This window comes from Cupressus sempervirens, chromosome 10 (genome assembly GCF_028749045.1).
Source record: "Cupressus sempervirens isolate cs-2001-9-10 chromosome 10, ASM2874904v1, whole genome shotgun sequence".
In the NCBI taxonomy this organism is placed as follows: domain Eukaryota; kingdom Viridiplantae; phylum Streptophyta; class Pinopsida; order Cupressales; family Cupressaceae; genus Cupressus; species Cupressus sempervirens.
This window is the reverse complement of record NC_143127.1, coordinates 617783992-617805973: the sequence shown is the minus strand read 5'-3', so window position 1 is coordinate 617805973 and position 21982 is coordinate 617783992. Positions and strand designations below refer to the sequence as shown.

Below are 21982 nucleotides of genomic sequence, written 5' to 3'. Positions count from 1 at the left end.
GCTTGGCTTGAAATGCTGATTCAATGTTTTTGGAGGCTGGAACATAGTTGTCAAAGTTATCTAGTTCAAATGCAGTTAGTCTTCCGACTATGGCCTCAAGATTTATCTTATGATTTGCTTCACACCTTCTTTCCTGAATTGCAGAGACTCTGATTGCATAAACGGAAAGCAAGGTTCTGAGAACTTTGCTTACAACTGTTTCTCCTTTGATGTCACCTCCAGCTTCCCTGATTGCACTTACACATGCTTTAACTCTTTCAACATACTTTGCAATGTTTTCATCCTCTCTCATCCTCATTTGATCAAATTGTCCTCTTAGACTTTTTGCTTTTGCTCTTCTCACATTATCATCTCCTCCATAGATCTCTTTTAGCTTGTTCCACATGTCAAAGGCAGTTTTGTAGTCCTTAATGTCATCAAATTCTTCATAGTTGAGAGCAGATGCTATGTCTATCATCATATTGTTGTGAGTCTTCTTTTCAGCAATATCATTAACTGACAATGTGCCAGAAGGTTCTTCATATTCTTCTTCAAGGTATTTCAGTCCAGTATCACCAACAGTCGCCAGATGAAGTTTCATCAATCCTTGCCATGCTGAGAAGTTATCTCTGTTAAGTTTTGGAATTTCTCTTTTGTAAGACATCTTGATCTTTGGCTTAGAACCTTGAAATCTTTTCCTGCAAGCACCAAAAGCTCTGATACCAATTGTTGGAAATGAGAATGGAGTAACTGAGAGGGGGAGGGGGTGAATCAGTTACCACAAAAACATTTCACAGTCCCTTAGATGTCTAAAAGCTTGATCTTAGTTACAAATTACTGAAACTTGATAATGCAGCAAATAATAATAATTATTAAGAACTGATAACCAAAAACAATTCAGCAATCATGAACACTAGAGACACCAGATTTAACGTGGAAACCCAATATGGGAAAAACCACCAATGTAACTAGTTACTCTTTTTCACTCTTCTGAAGTGAGCCCTGTTAGGAGCCAACCCTGTTAAAGGTTACAAAACACACTGTTAGGTGTGACCCTGTTAGAGGATTTAATCACCCTGTTAGGAGTGGCCTTGCTAGAGGTCTTTAGAACAATTCAACTGAACTGTCACCTTGTTAGAGGATTTATAGAATGGCTGTTAAACCAACTCTGTTAAGAGATTTTGAGTTCATTGTTACAATGGTTAGAAAGCAACAATGAAGTGATCTGATACAATATGCAACTTATCTTTGCTGATTACAGATCTCTGTTATTCTTGACCGAATCCTTATTGATCAAATACAACTTTTCAGCTCCTTCAACGCATCTGATCCTTCATCAGACTTTTCTCAACATTCGCCTTTTCATTTCACACTATAATGCACCTTCATAACTTTTTCACACTTCTATTTTGATTTACAACTTGAGTGACCATATATACCTTTCAGATTATCTTAGTCGGCTCAAATCACTGACCAATAATCAAACAAATACAATAGTCGGCTAGAAATAATTAAAATTAGAAACTAACAAATCCCTTTACTGGTCGACCCTGCTCGGTTAATATTGTTCAGAAAATAATTCCTGTGTTAACCGACTGAGCTCGGTTAATACAGCGTACTCCGTGACAACCCTTCAATCGCCGGGAGAACTCGGTAAGTACTGAGTTTCCATAGATGACCGAGTGAGCTCGGTGGAAACTGTCTTTGCCAAATTCCTTTGTTGACCGAGTGATCTCGGTTAACACTGTCTGCCTCATTTTCTTCGATAACCGAGTGAGCTCGGTTAACACTTGTCTGCCTTATTTTCTTTGATGACCGAGTAAGCTCGGTTAATACTGACTGCTTCATTTTCTTCGATGACCGAGTGAGCTCGGTTGACACTATCTGCCTCATTTTCTTCGATGACCGAGTGAGCTCGGTTGATACTGACTGCTTCATTTTCTTCGATGACCAAGTGAGCTCGGTTAGCTGAGACTAATAACTGATATGACATTTGTGTGATATTAAGGACAACATTATCCAACAAAGGGGACAGCTCTATATAATCAATGAAGAAGAAAAGGGTCAGTCAAATAACTATTACTTGAACTTGAGTTGAGGTATTCTCAAACAACATAATGCCTTGGACACCAAAGTCCAAGGTTTTAAGTACAATCCTGATAAAAGGTCAGTCAATTTTACTGTAGACCGATTTGAAAACAAGCACATTCATTCAAGTTTTAATGTCCTAAAACCTTGTACCATGCCATGGCTTCTCAATTTGCTATCAAGTTGTCCTGTGTGAATGTCTCTACAAAAGTTTGAAGTCCAAGACTTCTTAGGTGCATTTAAAGGACTTAATAACATACTATCACATTAAGTATGGTAGGCTTCTAGTTCTTAATTAGGATTCTATCAGCTTTGTTGGTTACAAGATTTATATACCTGTTTGGTCCTTGTTTGCTTTAAATTCCAAAGATTCACTCCTTAATGAATATTCTCAAAAGTCAGTTATACCCTTGAATAGAATATTATTGGCTTTGTAAAAGTCAACAAATACCACATCAAGGTTGGACTTCTCAGGTATTGAATTACTAGCCTGATTGCATAAACATTGTGTTTTGTCTCTAAAGCTGTAGCTTTTGATGTTGGAATCTTAAAAGGGACAATCTATTTCATAGTTCCCTGTTCTTTTAATGGCATCATTAGCACTATATGCAGGGAACACACATTTAAAGACTAAAAGTCAGTTTACATCTGAAACTGTTTAGTAAACAATTGCTATCAAATTTAATAGCATCAGTATTTGCTCTTCATAATTGGGTCAACAATTAAAATATGCATCTTGATTCTTTATCACTTCCATTGACTTACCTTTCCCCCCTCCTGTGGCTTTTAGATTGTGCAATTAGCACTTGAAGTTTTATTTATCACACAGGGTAACACTCCATTAAGTTTACAATGCTTTCTGTTGTAGCGGACAAATTTATAGGGAGTCGATGATTCTATTTTATTAAAATCACTTGGAACTTGTGCCTAGCTTAGTGTGGGTGACCTGTACATTCTGGAAAAATTGAAGACTTGGGAGTGTGCTCAGAACTTGAACATTGATCATTATCATGGCAATTCCTCCATTTTAACTGGACTATGAAACACCAGACCTCTGAAGTCTGAACTTAGCCTAACTGGTTTCAACTTTCAGCTTCAATCTTCTCATTTTGAATTATAACTTATCCAAAATGTGATGAATTTGGAGGGTCTTTTTGCATCTTAGCTTCCATCCTTCTCCCTTCATTTAATGTTGTTTGAATACCTTTGTTCTGCAAAGAATTTTGGATCTAAGTATTGTGGGATTTGGACTTCTCCTCTCGTTTTTTTATCAGTGGTGTTTTAATAATTTGTTCAATTAAAAGTTACATGGCTTTAAGATGCATAATATTGCAAAAGATTAAGTATTATGTTGGAAACAGTCTTAAAGATTGCTTTTTCCTTGTTTTTCTGGGGTGGGGATTTTTCTAAAGCAGAATTTAACTGAAAATGGAATGCAATGAGGAACACTATTTTGGAAATTATATTTCTATACTGTTGACTGATTTGCTTACTGCTGCAGTTTTAGAGCATTTGGCATAAATAGATGTTTGGAATTAAGGAGTAACCAAATTAATTCAACCTTTAAAGTGGCTACATAGTTATTATTTATTTCATTGAATGTATCTGTTCATCAAAATTTCTAATTCCTTTCAAGTTTCAGATATAATTAGCATTCTTTCAAACTATTATGCAATGGAGATTGAAGCATCCCGTTTTTGGATGATCTGTACCATTTTAGATGAGCTATAAATGCTTCTTTTTTTAAAACAGTAAGTAGATTTCCACAATCCATAAGAGTACTTTGAATGCTGTTTCTGGATTCGATTGTGTTATTATTTTTTTTCTTTTTCTTTCCCTCAACATTTTGGTTCACACTCTGTGATCCATCTTTCTTCACCCCGGGGATGGATCACAGAGTGTGATCGGAAATGTTGAGGAAGAAACTAAATAAAATAAATAAAATATTAACACAATCGAATCCAGAAACAACATTCAAAGCTTCAGTCTCGAACACAAGAAACTTATGGTTGCATTATATTTGTGATGTTGCTATTTCACTCTTTTGCTTTGGATTTTGAATGGGCTAATTTTGTATGTTTCAACTTTTTTCCCTATTGAAAATCCAATTGTTTGACCAATTGATAAATTTCTTCTTACTTTTAAAGAAGTTAAAACTCATAATGTTTTTGGCATTGATAGTCATAATGAGGCTCATTCAGAGGATTTTTCCCTGACTGGTTGTGATTTTGTCTATTTTGCAGATTATGCTTCCAGCATTTGTCATGTTTATGCTTATTGCAGTGCGAACAAGAGTTGACACTAAGCTGCATCCCACCCAAGCGTAGGCTCTTGTCCATTTGTCAATGCTCTCTTTGTACTTATTTTCATGTTAGGCATGTTGTAGAAGTTTCTAGAATCTGTAAATAGAGGTATTGGCAGAAAAAATTGTATACAAATTCCTCCTCGATTCATACCTTCTTTTCTGATAGGTAGATGAAAAGTACTACTACACTATTATAGCATCAAACAAGTGTTAATATAGGAAGGTAATTAAGGCATAGGAAAGCTGCAATTTGAGATGAACCTCCCATATAGCAGAGATTAAAACCAGGAGATAATGACTTAAATAACTCTCATTCAGTTCAAATAATTACATCTTCTCTATCTTATATATGGTTGAAGCTTGACTGTTTCCCTTACTATTTGTAGTGATGTTTTTGAAAAGCCACAAAAATTTCTTATTCTTGAGGGAGGTTTCATTATCCACTTGTGTTCCTGATAGGAATGTTATCTCACTTGGGTAAGTCCATCAAGTCCATGCTCCAAACTGCCTTTCATTACGTCAAGTTTCAACCTTCATGCTACTCATGAACTCAATGCTTTCTGATATGTTTCAGCTACTTATTAGTATTAAGTTCATTTGTAACCTCGTTATCAATTCCTTTATCCTCTCAACAGAAATTGGAGTTGGCAACTGTTAAGTTCATAGCTTGAGCCGGATTGATTCATTGTTGATGGTAAATCATATATATATATGGTTATTTATATTATTAATATATAATTATTATCTAATGACGATTAACTGTAGAGACATTTCTCTTCATGAGACGTCTCCTCTCATATTTATGTCTTCAAATCTGCATTTAGAACACACCAATAACAATAGCAATGCTATTACATTTGCAGAAAACGATCTTTAATACCTCAACATGGTATTAGAGCCAAACTGCAAATGGAAGAAAACATGAGATGCTGCAGAAATACATGTCTTAAGAAGTGGATTGAAACAAACATCCAAAGTGGAGGAAAGCCATTGTTAGAGCACTGATGGAAATAGAGGAAATTCGAACCCCTCTAGGTTAGGTTACAGAAAAGATCAGATCAAAAGGAGATATGATCTACAAGCAAGTAGATCCCAGAAAGAGGCCACATAAATGTCTTTGCCAAAGTAGACATCTCATCCCTTGCAAGTGCACTATGAATATCTCTGATGGTGTGTGGAACTCATCTGCGAAACATCTGCGATCATAAGAAGTGACCTCTGCAATAAATATGGATCCCAAAAGTCTTCTTCTCTGTACTCTGTTGAGAGTCATCTACCACCATAATTGAGCATGGGATGAGAAGAAGGAACAAATTGATATCAACAAGTAGTAATGGTGTTGCTTCAGTCCCTCAACAATCTCATGCCATTTCAAGTCTACAACTGCGACCTGCAATTTGGAAGGCAATGGAGTCTTAGAAAATACCGAATTGTTCTAACATCTCTTCAAATTGATTTATATATTTTTCGCCATTGAGTTTGCAATGAATTTCCATTCACACAAGATGGATTGGTTTCTAAGCTTGCCAGCTGCAAGACTTATCATCCAGCTTGTCTATGTTTAACCTCAGTGCATTGTGATGCCCGAGTTGTCTCTCCTGCACATTTGTAGCCATATTGGCGTCTTTAAAGAGTCCCAACCCACTGACTGTAGTATTTATGCTTGATTGGTTATTCACATTCTATAATGCTTAGTTCGACGACCTTCTTCGTTATGACATAGTTACTGATTATATGTAATTAATGTCGCTGACTCTTTATTAGAACCACCTTATTAGATTTCTGGATTGAGCATCGTAATTATATCTGGGGCCTCCTATCTCCTTCAATTCCCAATTTTGGAAGATGGTAGACCGATTACCCTGTTAACTGTAACACGTTGACGTCCCTTTGGTTGTTATTCTTAGTTGCAGTTGCATGCTTGTAAGCTGAACGTAATAATGAGTGTTGAGCACTGAGGTTTTGTGTTTGAACAATCTTGATCGTTGATCTCAGATTACTTATTGTGATTTATACTTTGAGCCTCCACAAGAGGCTGCTGTTTGACCTTTGCAGCCCGCCATTACATTCTCAAATCATTGTTCTAATGCAGGGTCCAATTGAGCAGATATGCAAAGTTAATTAGTTGTTTATTCTTCAGAACAAGCATTTTGTTGTAACATACACCACACTATACTTAAATGGGCATGCAGTGCTTCAACAAGACCAAAACACCGGATATCGGCATAGATTATCTTTGGTCTCACTGAATTCCTGATCAGATTGTCCATCGGACTTCAGAAAGTGGAGCTTGGCATAGTTGGTCAATGCACATACATCTCGTTGATGTTGTTTGGGGTTTCATGCCTTCATCAGCCGAAGATCATATTTCCCATTCGGTGCTAAGGTCTGTACAAAGAAGGTTTAAATTACACCTTTGACCTTGGAAAAGTTACAAAGTTATTAAAAAGGGAGACTTCAAATACTTAAACATTAATGGGTGAAACAATCCCATCACCAAACATAGTAAAGGGTATGGTATGTCCTATATAATTAATTATAATGAAGAATATGATGTTTGACAAAGATCATCAATTGATATTGCAAAAGCAATTAATAGAATAAGAAGCAGTAGTAATTGGAGAGTGTGATGAACTAATTCTCTTGTCAAGTTATGGGTCCGTTTTGAGCCATAAAGTTATAAGCCATACATGCACAAAACTTATTCTCTGCAAATTTTTTTGAATATTGGAATAAGTTACAAGAGGGGTTTTTTGTAATAATTGATGTAATGCATAAGAAAGGTGGTGCATTTTATGTGGATATTGAAGATGCATACTTTCCTTGGCACAAAGTTATAGGAGATAATGTTGCAAGTATTAAGGAAGGAAAGTTGAAGTTGCATGTTGGGCTCATCATGAATGCGAGTTTTTCAAAGGACTCCATTGAACACATACACATTTGGTATGATACACAAGACCGAAGTGGATCACCTTAATTCTACTCAAGATATGCAGATGAGACACAAGACTGAAGTGGATCTTATGGGTCAGTAATATAAGAGTGTGAATTTTACATTGTGGAGGGAATAATAATCAATATCCATTCCCACTTGAACCATCTTTAGAGGGGGAATGTTCCATTCTCAAATAATCTAATAAGGAAATTTCTGATTTTATGCATATGGACCTTCATTGGACAAATTTATATCAAGGATGTTGATGTATAGAGAAGTATTTATTATTCTTAAGTATTACATTTATCTACTCATTATAGTCTCTCTCATTTTGTATTTCTACATGTCCTATATGAGCTATTTTCTTTGATTTTTTTCCTTTGTATCTAAAGATGATCTTGTAGGAAAAGAAGAATGGTACATTTGGCATAGCGTGCATTGTCAATCTCATGACAGTAGCTCCATAAAAGTTGTGATCCAAAACTCAGTAGTCATCTGATGATCAAGCTGGATAAAGCAACGTAGGAGCTCAGAAGAATGATACTCAGAGGCAGTTTGAAAAATACATGTGTGTGATTGCATAATTTTTTTGGGCCTACTCCTGTGTACATCATGAGTAAGTAAAGACTTATTACTAGAAAGTTAGAAGATTGATACCAGATTCAAAGGGAGTTCAATAGGCATCCTTGGGTGAAGAGAACTTTTAATGGAGTAACTAGAGGACTTGACTTCTTGCGATCATTGTTCAGAGGGAGAATTTTGAAGTGTGATCTCTTCTCTATAAGGGAAGTGTTTGAAGTGAAATTCCTTGTAGTACATTCTTCTCTGTGAGAGAGAATTTGAAGTGAAAGCACTTGTTCCACCCTCTGACTTGGTTCATGGTGGTTACTATTTTGCATATGTGGATTATGTCATGAAAGATGATGATCTTTTATTGATGTATATATCTAGAAGGTAGCTATATATATCTAGAAGGTAGCTATTATAAGGTGATGATCTTATCGATAGTTTGACTTGTTGTCATGACAAACTTCATTAATTTGTTGTCCCGGAGTGCTGAAAGTCATGATAACAAACTTATCATGATCAAACTTCATTAAGTTGTTGTTCCGGAGTGCTAGAGATCATGATACTTGTCATGATAGAGAGACCAAGACATTGTGATTTCTTGTTATCTGATAGACTACATCAAGTTGTTGTCCTGGAGTGCTAGAAATCAGATAACTCATATCCTACTAGGATATAATGTATTCTTTTGGTATGCATCAAGGATTTGATGCCAGTGCACATACCAAAAGAATATGAGTAAGATGGATATCATATGATTGATATTTCTTGGTGAATTATACTTTTGATTATATTGAAAGATAACATCTAAGTTGATGGATATATGTTGATATCCTTAAATATGCCATTCCAGGAATATCATACCGAGATAATATCTCTTCATGTATTTGAGAGCATAATGTGTTCTATAAAAATCCTCCCTAGCTAAGAGGAAGTGTTAAGTTTGCAGCTTCAGTCCGATTGATTCATTTTTGATGGTAAATCATCATTTAGACAAATAAATAAATAAATAAATATATATATATATATATATATTATTAATATATTATTATTATCATCTAATGATGATTAACCATAGAGACATGTCTCCTCTCATATTTATAAGTCTTCAAACCTGCATTTGAAACACACCAATAACAATCACAATGCTATTACATTTGCAGAAAACAATCTTTAATACTTCAACAGTAACTAAACTAACTAAACAACTTAAAACGATTAGTATAACTAAATAATATAATATCACTTTAATACCCACCCTTAATTGTCATTCTAATAACTACACTACAGAAGACTTGAGATATTCTGTAGATCTTTTGGCCATCAATGCATAGAAGGCTGGATCCTCTTTAGAATGCTATGCAACGCGAGCCTGCTGCTGAGACCCTCATTCGGATTTCTGATCAGCCAACTTTCTACAAAACTTTTGGAAATGACCAAGTTTATCACAATAATGATGTGTGATATGTTTTAGATTCTTTGGAGAATCTTCGCTTGGTCCTTTCTGCTGAGCAGATTTGCCTTTGCCTTTGTATTTGGCAAAAAACACCTATGCCACATTAGTGATCATGCTGCTCCTGCCAAACAGTTGTTTCCACCTAGCTACTGCAAGAGCTTATTCCACAAGTCATCAAACGTGAAGTTAACATTAGAGGAAATAGTGTTGAGAGTTTCAATGAAACGCTCATAGGATTGTGGTAAGCTTTTTAGTGTTATAAACACCATATCGTCTTCTTCCATCTTAGGACCAGTGGCTTCCATATGATTGCAGATTGATTTGATTTTTGATGATCCTGCAAAGACATCTTGTTCATCATAATCGAGAACAATATATTCTAAAGCAAGAAATCTTTGCCTTTATCTGACATCTTGTGCAGATCCTTTATCCAAATCTTTGTAGGAGTCTTGCTGCATGTATGCCAATATTTTTGATTGATATCATTGGTGACCAATAACTTACGTAGCATAACCTTGTCTTGGGCCTTTTTGTCGTGCGGTGCTTAAAAATATTGAGCATTCTTTGTTACTAGGCATTTTAGTACTTGCCTTGGATCTTTGATTGCCTTCCAACATGATGTTGGGTAATGAAGCCATCCCTTTTGCTATCTAGAAACACAAAAGATGAGACTAGCTCCAAAAAACTTCTATTTCTATGGACAAAAAGATCAGCAAAAATCTCTGAAACCGTGACTTTGTCCAAAATTGTCAGAATAGCTGCAGCAGATCAGCACCACAATTTTGTGAAAAATATGATAACCTTTTCTTTGTGGAGAAAACCATAAAAAACCACACAAGCACTCGTGATATTGAGGGGAAAAATCATAAAAACTCTTGATTGTTAAAAAACCCACAAGTTTTTTTCTAAGAAAGTTGCCAAAAAAAAACAGAAAATCAAGATTGTTTGGAAAGACTTGTCATGATGTGTGGGAAAAAATCACTGAAAAAATTGTCACAAATTTTTTGGAAAAATGTGAAACCCTATGTTGCAAAACGCCATGAATTTTGTGTGAAAAAATAGCCAAAAGAATAGTTGCAGTCGTGAGATGCCTCACCCGACTGTTGCAAGGTACCACAAATAGCAAAAACCCATTGTGCGGAAAAGCACCTTAGTTGCCATGTTTAGATAATAGATAAGATAACTTTATTAATGTCCAACAATAGACCAATATGGGTCTAAGGGACTGATAGCTTACAAGCAATGGAAACCACCCACAATAGGGACAACAAACGGTGCCCAATAAAGAACAAAGTAACAAAGCAACAAAGAAGCAAAGGAAGATGCCAAAGACTAGGGGTTCTTCCTTGGCCGGAAGAAGTACACCATTGAAGGATAAGGAACAAGGGGACCAAGGGTCCCGAAACATCTCTTAATACTGTCGCATGAGGAGTGCCACTATCTGGTGAGTCCAAAACAAGGTCTCACTGATATGATGTGGTTGGGAGTAGGAGTGCAGAACTACCGCTTCATGCCCTTGTAGGGGACATGGGCGCATTAAAGTCGGTGAAGCGCTGATCCAAAGCTTGGTACTAAGGAAAAAGAAGTTGCAAAGTACAAATCTTGAAGCTGAGTGGCTTCCCAAAGATAGAGTGCTAGGCAATGCTGGTTAATGTAGCCAAAAAAAGCTGACAAGGACCTACAATCATGGAATCTCATAGTAGATAGGACGATGAAAGATGAAGTAAATCTTTGTTTTAGTCTCCACCAAGGTACATAAACGACAAATATGGTTCTCTTTGTTGATGTGATGGTTAGTTTGGTATTTAAGCTGGTGGGATCCAACTTTGAAGGAACCAAGAGAAATATGAATGACATGGCACCAATGTTGGGTCACATATGTAGGACGCACAATAATCCCATCACAAATAACTAGGAAGTGCTTGACATAATGGGTCATCCGCGATTGTAGCCCTCTCGGAGGGTTGATCTAAGTCGTCCTAATGTACTGTCTATAAATATTGTCTCACATGCCTGTTCAACTCTTGACAAGAGGGGAGGAAGTGAGCAAGACCATCCAGAGAATTCTGATGTGGAGGAAGATGATCAATCCCAATCTTGTTCGAACCCAACAGAGTAGTGGCTTGAGCATACCAACAGTGGGCCCTTGTGGACGAATTAGAACCAACAATAGTGACTGAAGAGAAGTAAGCCAGGTAGGAATATCTATCTCGGTTGCCAGCAGAATTTGCAAATCCTCAAAGATGGTTTCTGAAGAAACCAAACCAAATTGAAGATGACCACAAGTCTAAAGGGGTGAGCCCAAAACTTTGCCAAAATAACATTGCGGGGAGTGGAATGGTGACATCTGATGATACGCCTGAGGAAAATCGTCTTAACTCGCTCAACCAAGGACTAGTCGCAATCTAGGAGGGAGGGGCCTCAAACCACTGAACCTTATAAGATTGCAGGTCTGACCAAAGAGTCTAGGAGGGACAATTTGGAGGAAGTGTCATGAAAATGATTTTTGAAGTACTATCTCTCTAACATGGCAGGGGAACTCAACCTTTTATTAATCCTAGGCTAAACAGTGGGTCTCAAGCTGAAATGGGGGCCCGAGAACTTCACTCCTAGGTAAGTGTACAGAGAAATTATCTTTATCGCCTGGCCTTGTAAACAAAAATGGAGGTGTGAAGTCTTTAAGCAGTTGAAGACCATAACCCGAGCCTTACTTAGGTTCACAATGAGCTGACACTGATCGCAAAAAGAGGCTAGCCTATCAAGAAGGCTATGAAGCCCCTCAGGAGAAGATGCTAGTAGAGAATCCCATCATTGACAAAGGGGAGGATGGAGATCATGAACTGGTGTAAGTAGCAACCATCACCGAGGAGCGAGGATTCTTGAAGGTAAGCCTCAAGCTCATCAATATAAATGCCAAACAAAGTGGGGGAGAGAGGGCAGCCTTGCTTCACCCCAATGGTGCTCTGGATCGGGTGCAAAAAGCCCTCGGGAGTCCTGAACCTGCTCACAACAGTGTCATAGAGCCTCGTGATCGCCGTCAGTATAGTATATGAAACCCCAATGTCTTCGAGTCTCTAAAAGAGTGCCATGTAGGGGACAGAATCAAACGCCTTGCGAAAATCCATAAAACAGTAGTAGACCTTCCTTGAACGATGACGAGCCTCCTCAATGATAGCCCATAGTGTAAAGATATGGTCCATGGTCTGAAAGTCCGCTTGAAAACATGCCTAATCTCTCGCCCTACAATGTCCCTGGTCAAGTATACTGGTAAGAATGGCGTTCAATGCAGTGGCATATAGTTTGGCAAAGGTATGCCTGATCATGATGGTCCTATAGTTACCAGGGTCCAGAACCAATCTCTGTTTATGAATTGGATACATCAATGTCTTGACCAAGAGTCGGGAAAACCAGTGCACACAACTCTATTAAAGAGCACATGAAGGTAGGGGCCTAGAACTGGAATACCAAGCTTGAGGAGCCCCATGTGGAATCTTTCCTCATCAGCCGCTTTGCTGCATCTCAAAGATTTGACGACCTCGTAAATGTTGGAGGGAGTAAATAAGAAAACTGTTGTGGCACAAATTTTTTTTTGGAAACACGAACCATCATAGGAAGCATACATCCAAGAACTAAATTAGCACTTAGAAACTTGTCTCCAGTAACTATTGATTTTTTTTGGAACAAAAAACAGATCAATAAAACCTCTGCTAAAAAACCTTAGGCTTTGCTTGAAGGAAAAAAAAAAGAAAAAACCTTAAAAAATCTTTTGAAAATTTCCTCAACAAATGTTTAGGAGAAACCACAATTTTTTTAATATAGTGTAATGGATTCTTTGAGAGTCTCTTTGGAAATGAATTCTTCTCCCACCACACTTCTTTGCCAACCAAAGAGCAAAAATGGCTACCAAACATTCTATTTCATTGTCTGTCCCTTCCGGCAATGACTCATCTCCTAGCATCATAATATTGTCTTGAGACAAACAACCCGCACCACATCTATGCTGGTTTCCTTTGGATGCCCAATCAAATCTGACTCTTATCCACTCTGCCCCTAACTTTTCTTCATTCTCATCCCATGTTCTATTCTTAGATGAAGGATTAACCTTTAAAAGCCCATGAATGGGTATTTTTTATAAGTATTATGACTTATTCAAAGACCTCCTTTGGACATAGAATAATGCCACTCAACTACTGGGAAGCTAAGATAAAATCTTAGCATTGTCAATTGCGGAGCTCTTACAATGCAGTCTTTTGTGGGTGGGCTTCAGAATCACTATCCATTAAGCCTTATTTCCTCCCATCTTCTCTGGATAGCAGTCTATAAATAAAAGTCTGAAAAACCTGTACCTAGAATTCTTGCTATTCTTAATTGCTGATACAATATGAATGTTATGATTGCAGGTACATTCGGAAAGGCATGTTTGTAGAAGTTGGTAATAGCGACATTTCTCCCAGTCTTGAAAGTCTTCTTAAATTTTGGTTTGCTACCGGTGAACACTTGGCCTTTGCTCCAGACACTGAAGAGACTAAAACAATGTTAAATGTTTTGTCTATGCGCTTTCCTCTTTTACAGGTACTTGAATTTATCGCATCTATGTTTTTTCATGCTAGGTCTCAAAGGCTTGGGTGCCATTTTATTGTTGCAGGCATGTTTTTCATGGAATCATCCAGAGATATTTTATTTTTAATGCCCGAGAGTAGAGATCATCAAATGAAAGATGTTAGTTTTTTCTTATACTACTTTTGGAAGTGTTTAATTTGTGTGATCTGTTATGGCATTTCCATGTGAATGGGCTTCTAAGCATATTGGCCTAGTTACTTTGCTGGATGTTTTATTCAGATAATATGACATAACATTTACAATGACCTGAGGCTGCCTTTTATGTTGAATGCTATATTTTTTGCCCTCATTGGGTATTATATTAGGCTACCTATTTATTACTGATCTTGTTATGTAAGTTTTATACCAGCATTTAACAAGTTGGATATCGATTGCATACATTTAACGAATAGCATGTCCTTGGTTTTTATCATGTAAATTGTAACTACCCATTCCTTGAGTTGAAAAGAAAAAATCAATGTCAACTTTTGAATTATCTCATTTTTTTGAAATAGCATGTCCTTGGTTTTTATCATGTAAATTGTAACTACCCATTCCTTGAGTTGAAAAGAAAAAATCAATGTCAACTTTTGAATTATCTCATTTTTTTGAACCTTACTTACCTGCTTTTATTTAGCTGGTTGCAAGGACATTCAAGGATGAAATTGAACTTGAAGCATATATACGATCAAGGGAGTATGGAACTCATGATTCAATCAGGTATGAAGCTTTTGAAATGACTGAATCATCTCTCTATCAATGGAATTTTTTTATTAGTACTTACTATTTCCTCATCTTCCAACTTTATTGATTGTATTCTTACTAAGTTGTAGATTCAACAAGTTAGCAGCTTTATAAGGATATTGAGAAATATTTATAGCTTGTCTGCATGTAATCTAGACAACATCTAGCTAGGAAGCACCAAAATAGGTGAGAGAAAAATAATTATTTACATGTGAAAAGCCTAGTTGCTCGGTACTGAAGGATTGTGCATATTTGAACACTTTGATTAATGTTAGTGTTTTGATTTGACTTTTACTAGACAACACAAGATTTATGCAAGAGTGTGAGGATAATTTTTTCTTCAAATTAGGTGGGGAAGCTCTTTGAGATCCAAACTAAACACTAAGTATAGACAATATATATGGATACCCATGAGAATCATTCAAGGGGTTTGCACAAATGAAAATGATTGTGCGTATAACCTTTTCTTTGGATACATGTGTCAACTTGTTAATGGTCAAGCCTTGTGAATGGATTTTTAGATATCAAGTATGGAACTATCCAAATACAAATGAGAATGATAGCTTTCAATGGGATAAAACAGAGATCAATATTCTGCCACAAACAAGATTACAAGGAATATCAATAAACAATATGCGACTCTATGAATTGAAAGACTACATTCCATTCAAATTACCAACCTAGGTGGATGAAATGAAGTGCATCTATCTGAATCGATACAATCCCTTCTTGTGTCTAGATATTGACTGGATAAATTCTGACTTTTATCCTTGCCGAATTTTTCAAGTCTTAATTGGAGTGGCCTTTCAGACCCACTAATGCTGTATTTGGACAACAAGAAAGAGTAAGATATTTATAAATCTGCACACCCTTGGCTTCATATAGCACTTACGTTCAAAGATATATGCCCAGCTTGTGAATTTTGATATGCTTCACTATCACAAACAGGTGTAAAGTTGCAAAGAGGTACATCCTTACAAAAAGAGCTTGCAAACCAAGAATGAATTACCACTGTTTCATGGCCATACAACTCCCTGTACGGTTGCAGCTGATAATTCTGGGAATGAGTTCTTTTGCAGATGTTCTGTAATACCAATGACTTGCTCAGTAACTAAATGTTTGTTTATGTACTTCTGCTCAATAATTATCAAAAATTATCATCAAACTATATCTGCTCCTTGTGGCGGCAACCTTTATATTTTCTTCAAGTTGCTTCTTTCTGCAGGTATCATTTGCCTTTACACTGAAACCACCAAAGATTTTTCAGCTTTAATACTGTCCTGTACATCTCTGAGTGCAGTTGTGCTGATCTTTATTGGATTGTTGCAAAATCAATGAACTGAAAGTGACCATTTGTCAAACAAACTTGGATATTCTTGTAGATGTTTTACCATATCATTCACACTTTTATGTCCACAAACTTTGCTACATTCATGGTATCACACAGCCAGATGTGTATGCTACAGTTGTCTCCATGATTCAATGCTTTTGGTGTCTTGAAGCATATTGTTTGAATATAAGTAGTGGGTAAGATCTGAAAATTCCCCCTTTGCCACAGTGCTCTGGGACTAAAAGTTTGCCAAAATTTAGAGCTCCATCAGGTGACAAACCTCTACACTGTTGTGTGATGCAATCATTTTCGAACTATGTCCACCATACCATATCGTACTGCGTGCTCAGAGAAGTGCTTTCCTATTTGTTGTTGGTGAAGAGTGTGCTAATCTCTTCCTATACAATACTCCAGTCATTTCGGTTTGCTCAGGGTAGGCATGTTCATTCCCACACAAATGCTCTGCATTTGAATACAAATCACGCAAATGATCTTGCACTACACATTTCCTGCTACAATCATCCATAATTTCTTTCATGGTATTGATGCATATTGCAATTGACAGATCTCTTCACATGTGATTTCTCTCTTTGCAGTCAAGGTCACCTTTCTGCCTAATTGTCCTTTTCTGAGCATGCATTGCCAGAAACACACAGAACACTTGCGTCCTGTATCCTTTAAACTGCTTCATCATCATAAAATTTGGCAGAGTTTGATAATATGCATTGTAGAACTTTAGCATGTCTTCTAAGTGCATGGAGGATGTTCTCAAACATAGAATGCCACAAGCAGTCTCCAGAGATGGCCTGACTATGAAAATGGAGATACTTGAAAGTTAGGAAGCAAGATCCATGCTTGAGTTTGTGCCTGTCACAGAGCATCATTTGTCAAATAATGGTGCTCACAACCTTCAATAATAACAAATGGCATAAAAAATACTCATCCTACAACTCCACTAGCATAGCTAATTTTCAAGGCATTTTACAGTTTTAGTAGGCAACATATACTATCCACAACAGTTTTGTCTTCAACAAACGGTCTTCTTCAGACTTCGACGTGGTTCAGAATCACCCAATTCCAATACTGTTGTCTGTTACAATTGAGAAATGTATATCTGTGTTGCTGAATATGCTAAGGGGTCTGCGTATTGTTTCTTTAGTCAATGTCAACTAATATCGCAAATCCTCCTGGAAATAAGGTCATGACATATGTAATGACAACAATTGGAAGTTGCAAATTCCTCCATATTCACCAGGTCCTTCCATATCGGATGAATATATGGAACATGTAAACTGGCTGCAAATGGAGACGACACGATGCTATGTGGAGTTTGTGTATGCACATTATGCTTGAAAGGGTGAGACACCGTGAGCCGTGGAGTATCTATAGCACTTCTCCTATCACAACACAAACCATCTGGTTAGGATGATAACCAGCTTATGAAAACTCTTTGTGGTCTTCAAACACTTGTATGTTAAGATGAGACAAACAATCTTTAATTCCCATTGTCAGACAGAAACCCAGCCATAAAAACAACTGAGAGAAAAAACCATTAAGATAAAAAACAGACCGGACTCAGTGCCAAAACCAATACCATTTTGTGTGATTGTCCTGAGATCAGGATCAACCCAAGGAGATATTGCCAAACTTTAACAAACACCTTGGTGATTGTGTTTAGTTTATATTTAGAGATACATGCTCTCATGCCCAATCCATTGATGAATGCAATTCATTTCTTCATTCCAAATAATGAATTAGGTCCAAATTTGAGTCAACAGTGAGGCAAATCAATCATTTGAATGCTCAACACTATCAACTGCACTTGGAACTGGTTGGGATGTTTCAGACAGATATTTTGATCTGCGTAGACATTAAGTTTCTGCAGCAGAAGCGAAGGTTGCTCCATCATCCTTGCTCTGGTCTTTCCGACCCCGTGTCGCTTTCTCTTTGTCGCCTTCTTGACACCCTTTGAATAGAACAATCTTAAATGCAAATGTATCCCTTAAGCACCTTTGTGTGCCTGTACTCATCAAACATCAACGTAACATGCACCTCACCAATGTGCACCTTTGCAGTGCGGATCCAAACATTGTCGAGGTGCCCAACTCCCAACAACAAACAACTCGACAATCTTCTCCACTGAGCTCTACGCAAATCTAAAAACGTCGAGCTCCACCAAACTGAGCTCAGGGACATCAAATCAGTAAACCCCACACACATATTGCCAAATGCAAATCCAGCTTATCAATGCGCATCATGACGTAGTGCTTGTGTAGTGAGGCTTAGTTGACGTGAGTCCTCGGGTGATGGGGACATTGCATCTCACGTCTTTGTGCAGATTTGGTCCTAATCAAATCTTTACCATAGATCTTCTACTCACTGACTTAGGATTGTGCAACTCCCTATTCATGTTATTCACTCACTTTGCCATCCTTCTTATTAGACCATGCTGGCTGTGTCTTCCCCACATATTCTTTCTGATAAATTCAATTTAATATGAATGGTCTGCACAAAAATATTCTTCGCAAAATGGGGTGCAATATTGACGGATTTGCATAATATTAAAAAATAGATAAGTTTCCAGATTTCTACGGAATTCAAGTCAGATAGTAATGTTAGAATAATTGTGCAACGACAGAACCTCTGCAAGATGGGCAACAAACAACTGAATTGATGAACTCCTTCATCCTTAATTTACATTGTGCCAACATTCCTCACTTCCACGACAACAAGGGGACTTGTTATTTAGACGTCACCATGTCTCGCACCAAACATGTTGTGGGCGATCCATCTTCCAGTGTCACAGGAGATTCAATCTGCTCACAAAAGGTCAAAGTAAAAAACACAGTTCACTGCAAAGTCCTGCTTCCTTAACCAATGCAGATTCACGTTGACATGCACAAGGACCATTCACAAGTATCCAGGTGCAATTCTCCAGTGACTTCCACTTTTGAGGGATCCACCATAAAGCAGTGCCACATTCATAGAAGGGGCATCGTTTTGAAGCAGTCCTGCCACACGTGATACAATCAGTTAAAGGTTACACATCAGCACTAAATCTTACTCTCCCTCACAAAAATTGAGATCCGACTCCTCATACTCAAGGATTGTAACATAGTTCTAATACCATGTTAAGTTTAAGTGCGCGTTTACCACGGGCAATGATTTGCACTCCCAACCATAGACAGTCTCATATTGTCTCCCTGAGCACTGGATCTACTTGATAAAATAGATTGTATAATTAACTACATTACTTACAATAGAGGAAGGTTGATCTTCCTTTATACCAAACAAATAGGATCCAAGAAGGGATGCAACCCTTCGAATGTTCGGGCCCCTAATTGATATTATATTATAATAATAATTATAATATAATATAACAACACAGACCCACAATAATATAATAAAGTTGGGTCCTACCAAAACAAATAATTATAACAATTATATTGTAAAGTCATTATCATAGAATATAATTACATCATCTCTCAATAATATTATAATTATATTATTATTAATCAATAATAATCACATAATATAACAATACTGTCTTGCAATATAATAATTATATTACTGATATAATCATTATATTATCATTCACAACAATCAATATAATTATTGTATCAAAATAATTATGTTATCACAATGCTAGATATAATATCTGAGTTGATCAAGAAGGGATCCGACCTACCTACAAAAATCAACAACCTTCCCTTCAGTTTGAAGCATTATAAATAGTTTTTTCCTCCTCTAATTGGGATGCCAAAATCAAGAAGGCTAGCATGGTTGAGTGTAACTTCTTCAAATTGGAAGTATACTCCTAGAATGAAGACAAGTCAAGATTTTTACCTTCTTCTCCAAAAGAGAATCATTTAAGGGCTAATGATAGCCAAGTGGGGTGCTTTATCCAAAATGCATTAACATGCAACTTGATTGCCCCAGTCATACTGCTGGATCTCCCGCTGAATCTGCTCGGTCAATCAGATCAACTGGCTCTGGGGATGCTCTTATTGAAAGAGGTTCCATGACTTGTCATTAACATGCATACACATGATGAGAGGGAATCTCCCAAAATCCAACCAAGGGGGACACCACAACTTAAATTATGTATAGTATTTAACAATGCTAAAAGGTAAAAATAAATATGTTTGGTTGATATTAACTACTGAAGTCCTAAGATGTTTCTGCATCACATTGCCTCCTTTTGTTGATTTTGTAGCTTTGGTCAGATTAGTTTATCAAAGAGATAAATTGTTGTTATCAGTGCATTGATTTTGAAATTGTTATGTTTGCCAGATAAACATTATTATTATCACTGATTAAACATATTAGATCATATGAATATATATAATGAAAAACTGTATACATAGCCCATATCAGCCTGAATAAGGCATCATTCACATAAAAGATTTGATAGAAGTTCAGGAGCTGAGGAATCGATCTTTTAGCCTTCTCAGTATCAAATCTAAAGCAACTCTGGGACACATTATAATTTTGCTATGGCCTAATCTGGCGCCAGCTCGTATAAGTAATTTATTATCTAAGTCCATTGTTTAGTCGTTCTGGACCTCATTCAAATGTAATTTAATTCTCTTGTAAATGAACTCACCGTTCAACGAAGCTCTATAATTATAACTTTGAACTACCTAAATAATCAAAGAATTATATAAACACGAAAATGACTGCAGAATTTTTTCTATTAAATCCGAGAGCCCCGTCTGAATGTATGGAAAGATTTTTCTGATCATATATTAATTTTTCTGCTTTAGTATTGATGCATTTAAGACAAGAACGAATATTATAAGGCAAAATAGTAGCAATTTAAGATGGACAATTAGATTCACTAGTTAAGACTTTGAATGCCCATTCCTGGGTTCCCTCTTTGAACTTTACATATGTCATATCCTTAATTCATTCATCTATAGGGAGTTGTACACAAAAATAGAATATTAATAAATACATATTAAAATGAAAACTTAAGGGGTATCTATTAATAATGTATGATCTAAGTAGGCTCTTTAACCATTGGAATTATAAGAAGATAATGAATACTTGAATATTCAGACAAAGGATTAAATCTTTCAAGTAAAAATTATAAAATGTAAATGGAAAGGCATCTCCAATTAGGTTATGATAGAAATAATAAAAGCTTATTTTGTGATGTTTTTGTTTGATCTACAAACAAGGATCTTGGCTGAAAGAAAACTGCAGGTATAAACGGTTGAAATTCAGAAATAATAATCACATAACACGAAGGAACAAAACAAGGGGAAGTAGATAGCATTCTCAAATAAATGCAAAGCAATCCCCAGAATTATGTCCAAGAAAGAAAGAATTTGAATCTGCAAGCTAATGTAATTTTTCGACCAAAAGATGTAATTAGAAAAAACAAATTTGGTCAAAATGTTCAATTTATGAAAGCAATGAATATGATATAAAGATGTACAAAGTTTGATTCACATGTAACAAAGGGTATGATCAAATATATATATATATATCAACTCCATGGTATTGATATGTTTTGCATCTATGTGCAATGTTGATCGTACAATCTGACCTTTCTGTTATTGATTTAATGAATCGATATATATATATCCTTGGCTGTGCGTAATTATCCCATAAGGCCATAACATACTATAGTTATAAAGGTTATTACAAAGATCGTATTCCTTGATTAATGATTGCTGCCTTGAGGCAACACTCATTAATTTGGTTATGAATCGGTTTGTGTAGTGATCTTGGGGCATGTCTTATATAGCGATTTTTCGCTACATGGACTTGGGCCACATAGAGACATGTTTTTACATGAGACAAGCCTCATTGGGCATATATTATTACGAAGTGATTGGTAACTATTTGCTTGTTATTAACAGAGATTGAGAGGTCAATATATACAAAAGAATAAAGTGATGTTTCCTTAGGAAACGATTGTAAAGAATAGAAATATTCTATTCTAGCTAAAAGAAAGCTAAAGAAAGCTAA

General features: G+C 36.4%; 1 protein-coding gene across 5 annotated transcripts in view; it reads left to right on the top strand.

Moving 5' to 3' along the window:
• The window catches only part of ABCA1 (ATP-binding cassette A1), a 307414-nt gene that overhangs the window by 19524 nt on the left and 265908 nt on the right, over positions 1-21982 (top strand). For all 5 annotated transcript variants that reach the window (XM_089804610.1, XM_089804609.1, XM_089804613.1 and 2 more), the window contains 3 exons: positions 4311-4390; positions 13731-13902; positions 14567-14649. In XM_089804610.1, coding sequence (XP_089660736.1) covers positions 4311-4390; positions 13731-13902; positions 14567-14649 — 335 coding nt within the window. The remainder of the gene's footprint in view (positions 1-4310; positions 4391-13730; positions 13903-14566; positions 14650-21982) is intronic.